Source organism: Cavia porcellus, unplaced genomic scaffold (genome assembly GCF_034190915.1).
Source record: "Cavia porcellus strain 051 isolate PalLab524CR breed Dunkin Hartley unplaced genomic scaffold, mCavPor4.1 scaffold_1, whole genome shotgun sequence".
Classification (NCBI taxonomy): domain Eukaryota; kingdom Metazoa; phylum Chordata; class Mammalia; order Rodentia; family Caviidae; genus Cavia; species Cavia porcellus.
The window spans coordinates 196788967-196794878 of record NW_026947484.1 but is presented as its reverse complement, the minus strand read 5'-3'; the positions used below and the strand labels follow the sequence as shown (position 1 = coordinate 196794878).

Below are 5912 nucleotides of genomic sequence, written 5' to 3'. Positions count from 1 at the left end.
CACGATGGGATTCCATTTCTTTCCCGTTCTCTGGTTAAGGGGTTAGGTATGTGGCTCCTAGAATATCTGGGCTGTTGGGCAGTGCAGCCGTGGAAAGTAGGCACCATTTCCCTGTTGGTAAATGGTGAATTGCAAAGGCACAATGATGGATTTTTTTCTCTAAGTACTGCATTGCCCCCATGTCCTAGTAAGCTTTGAGAAAATCAGGCTGGTTTCTGTCTTCTGTTTCCTAAACAGCAGGTCTCTACTGGGCCCAGTGTTGTCTCAACAGACTTAGTGAAAACTCCTAGCCTCACCCTGCTAGAGGAGTTCTCAGTCTGCCAGGTGCTGTAAACAGCCATCCTCCAACGTGCTGTGAGGGATAAGGGAGGCTTTGAGCTGGATGCTATCAAATGAGAAGTTCACAATTTAGGAACAAAAGAGGAGAGTGTGGTTGGGTTGATCAAGGCAGGAGTATACAGGGGCCTGTATGGAAGACTGCGAAGAGTTTAATAAGGTGAGGCTAAGGGAGTTAGGGATGGGAGACGGAACCCAGCTTCTGGACAGCACTGGCTCGTACAGTGGCTTTGTCAATTTCAGGGCCAATACACCATCTGCAGACTAAGAGAATGCATCTTTCTAGTGGTTGTCTAATCTTTTATCTTAGAGTCCTTTGTTCAAGCCCAAGCTCCTGGTGTGGAGGGGGAGCTGTCCTGTAGGAGAAGGCGTTTACATCCCTGGAAGTTCTGTTGGTACCTGTGGTTAAACTGGGATTAGAATCCAGATGTGGATGCTGCCAAAGCCACATTATTTCTGTAGCACCACATTGATTCTTTGCCTATGGTAAGTGGCTGAAATGGTGGAGCTATAAAGAGGGAAAGGCAGTCCTGGGGAGTCCTTCTTGGACTTATAGAAAGGTACCAGCTATAAAATGGGCAAAGTGCTTGGTCCTACCGCCCTATGAGACCAAATGAGTCACTGTCCCTCTGAACCTGATTCCCCATCTGAGGATGCTGAGATGCTCAGTCTTCCCTTGCAGGCTATTGTGAGGAGCAGAGAAAATGAGCACTGTCTGTGTCCCTTAAGTTGCTCTCTAGTTCCACAGATCTATTCTAAGACAGTGGTTCTCAAGACTTTCATATGCATAAGAAATGACTGGGAATGCAAATTGCCAGGTCCCATTCCCAGAGATTCAGGCCTGGGAACAGCTATGCATGATTGTACCTAGGTGATTCTGATGCAGGTGAAATCAGGGTGCCTTCTGAGGAACAGTCTTCTAAAGCAAACACACATGGGCCCACTGAGTCCATGAAGGCTTTATTCTTCTGTCAAAACTGTCTACAACTAGAACCAGGCTAGTCAGTGCCAGCCAGCAGGGCCGATGGAAACCTCTGGTGGAGGTGGCTGAAAGGTTCATTTTGAGCCTGTAACCCCCCCAATCTCCCCCTAACCCTTCCGACATGTCCGGATGATCCACTCGTGCTCATCATCATCTGTAGGGAAGAAGAAAGAGCCAGTCATGCCTGCTGTTTGCTGGAACCTTCTCTGCCCCAGGAGGTCCCCAGGTGTGATCCTGAGGCTGGAGTGGATTCCAGCACAGGCTCATGGTCTGCTGGGAGTCTGCCTGGAGAAGATCTTGTCTAAATCGAATTCCTCAACAGAGCACCTGGTCTCTGGGAAATTAAACACAAAAGGGTTTGTGGATGCTGATGGAGGGTGAGGGGTCATCAGAAAGCAGCAGCCTCGTACACAGGCATTTACCTGGTCCTGCATACCACCAACAGCACCTGCAGAGCCAGGCCTGGCTGGTAGTGCCAGGGGACAAGACTCTTAGATGTTACTTTCTTTCCTGGAATCTCTGTCAATGCCCATCAAAGAACCTGTGGTTTCTGCAGGGCCACCACCCTGCTGACTCAGGTACCTTCCTGGAGAACACAGGGGAGCAGCAGCTTCACCTTTGGGTGTTCCCTGGGCCCCTGAATGCAGCCATCTGCCTTTGCTTAGTCCTGTGGCCGCCTGACAGGCCAGTCTTTCCCACTGCTTCCCACAGCAACAAACAGAGGTTCTTGGGGGTCAAAACACTTGTCCACAGCCTCAGGGTTACTATTTGGGAGAGAGTCCAGGATCTGAACCCAGGGTTGTCTGACTACAAAGCCTGTGCTGCTTTTTAAAACCTGGAATATAGAAGCGAGTGAGTCAATCATCAGTCCATAGCACGCTGCTATCCACGCACTGTGCCAGACCCCATGCGGGTTTACATTTTTATTTCCCACCCCCTTTTCCCTCAGACCTACACCCAGCCCCTTCCCACCACAACAGGGACCCACCATAATGGTGGGACATATACTCTTAAAATGCATGTTGCTCTATAAAATATGTGCTGTTGTTTTGTGTGTGAATGTGTTTTTAATTTACAAAAAATGGCATTGTGCTGTGAATTTCTTTGTGTCTTACTTCTTTCACTCAACAGTATGTTTTCAAGATCCTGCTTCCTCGTATTCCCAGGTGGCTCCCCTCACATTTTATTCTCCATTTTCCCAGTGGTGGAGATGGAGGTTCAGCTCTTTACTACCAGGAACAGCGCTGGGACTGACATTTTCAGGCACATCCCTTTAGGGACACAGGGGAGAATAGTGTTGCGGTTCTTTCCAGGAGCAGAGTCCTAGGTCCTGCACAGAATTCCTTCACTGAAGCTCCCGGCTAAGCCTCTGCTCCTGCTGCACACTGCCTGGCTGCCTCTCATCCTCGGCTAGCCGTCTATTCCCTCCCAAGTCATCTGCAGCCCCGGACTGGGCTATTGCAGCAGCAGGTCGCACCTTCTCGCCTTCTTCCCTAGCCCAGCATCTTCTGCCTAAGAGAGACAGATTGAGTTGTTCCATCCTCTTTGGGTGACAAATGAAGAGGCTAAGGAACAAGAGAACTTCCTGGGAGCTGAAATGCAAACAGCTTGCTCTCAGAATCAATCAGATTCCCCCGCCCAGGAACACCCCTAGGTGTCCTCCCCTACCAAAGACACCTTCCTCTTCTGAGAAAAGCCCCAGGCCTGGATCAGAGATGGAAACTCAGGGGCAGCCTCGTGGGTGCTTTCCTGGCAACTCATTGGGTCTCTGTAATGCCTGGCAGGGGGAGAGAGATGTCTCTATTTTATAAAAGGGCTGAGCAGAGCCATGAGTCAATTATTTAATTCTGAAGCCTGGCTTCTCACCCCAGAGCAGATGTGATGGTATTGAGGAGACCCTTCCCCTAAGACCCACACACCCACATCCAGGTCAGCTTCCTCTACCCTATTTCTTTACATGCAACTTAAGAAAAAAAGGCCAGCTAGCTTGCTCTGGTCTTTGAGAACTGCCTTAATGCAGTCTCCCCCCCTAGGTAAGCTTTTGGAGAGTCTAAAGCTGGCAAAGCAGGGGTGGGGAGAGCAGTGGTGATGTGTCAGCACACAAGGAGTTAAGCGCTGGTGGAGCCCACTTTTGCCACACTGTGAGCAGCCTGGTTGATAATTACAGTTCTGAAGTCTCCAGGCTATTCGAATCAGTGCAGCTGCAGCCTCTTCAGCGGTAACCCCTGAAACCAGACAAACTGGGTGTATTGTGCTGAACCAGTCCTCAGGCCCCTCCCTGATCGTTACAAATTGACAGCAATGGACTTAACAGCCCTCTTCACTACCCCTTTCACTCTACCTGGCTGCACAGCCACCAATTTGAATCACAGATGCCTCTCCTCCCGGCAGCTGCTCACCCACCCTCCCTCCACCTCCCCTGCGCCTCCATGGCTCCTGTGGCCCTGCCACGCCAGGGTGAGGCTGCCAAAGCATATTTCATCAATATTTAAAATGGAATTAAACCTGTAGCTTTGATTAATGCCTCCCAGATCCCGGGAGTTGTGATTACTATTTTGCAAATTGCAATTGTTGGAATATGTTAATATGATTGTCTGAGAACATCTTCACCTCAGATAATTTCCCCCTTTTTGACAGGAGGGGAGGGAGTCAGGAGGGAGGAAAAAAGATGGGGGAAAAACACCTCACCAACTCTTTAATCAATTGTAAATTACCACCCTTGGCACAATTGCCAATGATGCAAAGGAAAGGGAGGAAGATTTCTGGTTTGGTACATTTATCTTTTAAAGTTTTTGGCCCTCGTTGACATAGTAGGGGGAGAGAGATGTCCCCATTCTGGGACAGTGTCCCAAGGAATAATCTGTCTCAGAACTACTTAAAATCAAGAAAATGGAAAGTGACATATTTCTTTAAAAACAAGGGAATGATGACTTTGTTGTATAGCCATTCATTTAACAAATAATTTCTAAACACAAGTTACATGCCAGGAACCGTGCTGGCAGGGAGGGCTCAGTGGACAGTCACTATAAATCATGTGAGAGGATATTTAGCACTATTGAAAATGATAGTTATGAAGTATATATAGGGCAAACATTTTTTGTGAGATAATAACTCAAGAAATTGAGAGGCAAGAAACAAAATTATATAGTATGCTCCATGTAAAAAGTATGCACAGAAGAAAAATCAAAGATAAAATGTGAATCATGTTCAGCTCTGAGAAGTGAGACTAGAGAAGTTTTCCTTCTGCTTTTGGTGTTTTCCATTCTTTCATTAATATGTGTTGACAATATGCAAAAATTAAAAGTTATTGAATTTTTTCCTGTTCTTTGATTTAATGTCTTGGTAATATCATACGTTTTGTTAATGTAAATAATATATTCCTAGACTCTTGAGCTTCTAAAAAGTAAAAAAAAAAAACCCTAGCATAACATTATTGGTAAAATACATAAAAATCAGAAAAGACAGATTCTAAGAATCCCAGATTTTTTTTTTTTGTACTTGAAATTGAATTCATGACCTTGCACTTGCCAGGCAGGCACTTGTGTTGCTGAGCTCTATTCCCAGCCCCTCAAATAATTTTATGTGCATGATCTTCTCTCAAAAAGTTCAAACAAAATTCCCTATTTTTTGAGCCAGAATCTCACTATGTAGTTAAGGCTGGCTTTGAACTGACTGTGTAGCCCATGTTGGCCTTGAACTCAGCTTCTTGAGTACTACGATTATAGGTATGTGTCACCATGCCAGCAAAAGTTCCTACTTCTTAAATGTGGGTGTGCATATTGACTTCCAAAAGTATAATGTTGGCGGCGGGGGGTGGGGGGGAGGCGGCTTTAGAGTGGAGAAGTCTGCCCTTCGCGAGGTATTCAAGGTTAACTCAACACCAGTAGTCATTTCAGCACTCTGTAGCCTTGGTGTGTTTGGATGAAAATGGCATTTAACCTCTGTGACCTTCCTTCCTAAAAATTCATATTCCTCTTCTATTCATGAGAAAATCATCAGACAAATTCCAGTGAAAGGATATTCTACAAAGTTCCTGACCAATATCCTTCAACACAGTTACTCAACATAAGGAAGGCCTTAAAACAAATAAACCAACCAAACAAACAAAAAACAAGGACTGTCTGAACTATTGTCTCATGGAAGAAAAGTCCAAGGAGACACAACTAAATGTAATGTGGTATGCAGGATGGGATCCTAGAAAAGAAAATGGGAAAAGACTGAAGAGATCCTAATAAACTATGGTATTGTATTCATCTGTGTTAATATCCAGATTAATTCATTAGCTGGGTGTGAATCTCAGTACTCAAGAGGCTGAGGTAGGAGGATTGCCATGAGTTTGAGTCCACTTGGGCTAAATAATGAACTCAAGGCCAGCCTGAATTACATATTGAGACCCCATTAAAAAAATTCATTAAATGTGACACACATGTCACTCAGTGTAAGATGGTCGAAACAGGAGAACCTGGGTGTGAGGCATACTGAGGTTGCTGTACCAGCTTTACAAGAATTAGGAAACTTAGACCCAGTGTGTTCCCTCACGGGTGACACTGTTACCAAGTATCCGAACAACAGTCATTCACTCCCTTTCTCCCAT

The 5912-nt window shown here is 45.8% G+C and overlaps 1 protein-coding gene across 1 annotated transcript in view; it reads right to left on the bottom strand.

The window, feature by feature from the left end:
- Nucleotides 1-1280: 1280 nt before the first annotated feature.
- Morn5 (MORN repeat containing 5) overlaps nt 1281-5912 on the bottom strand; it is a 54528-nt gene continuing 49896 nt past the window's right edge. The window contains exon 5 of the mRNA XM_003470663.5: nt 1281-1472. Within this exon, the coding sequence (XP_003470711.4) occupies nt 1426-1472 (47 nt within the window). The 3' untranslated portion in view covers nt 1281-1425. The remainder of the gene's footprint in view (nt 1473-5912) is intronic.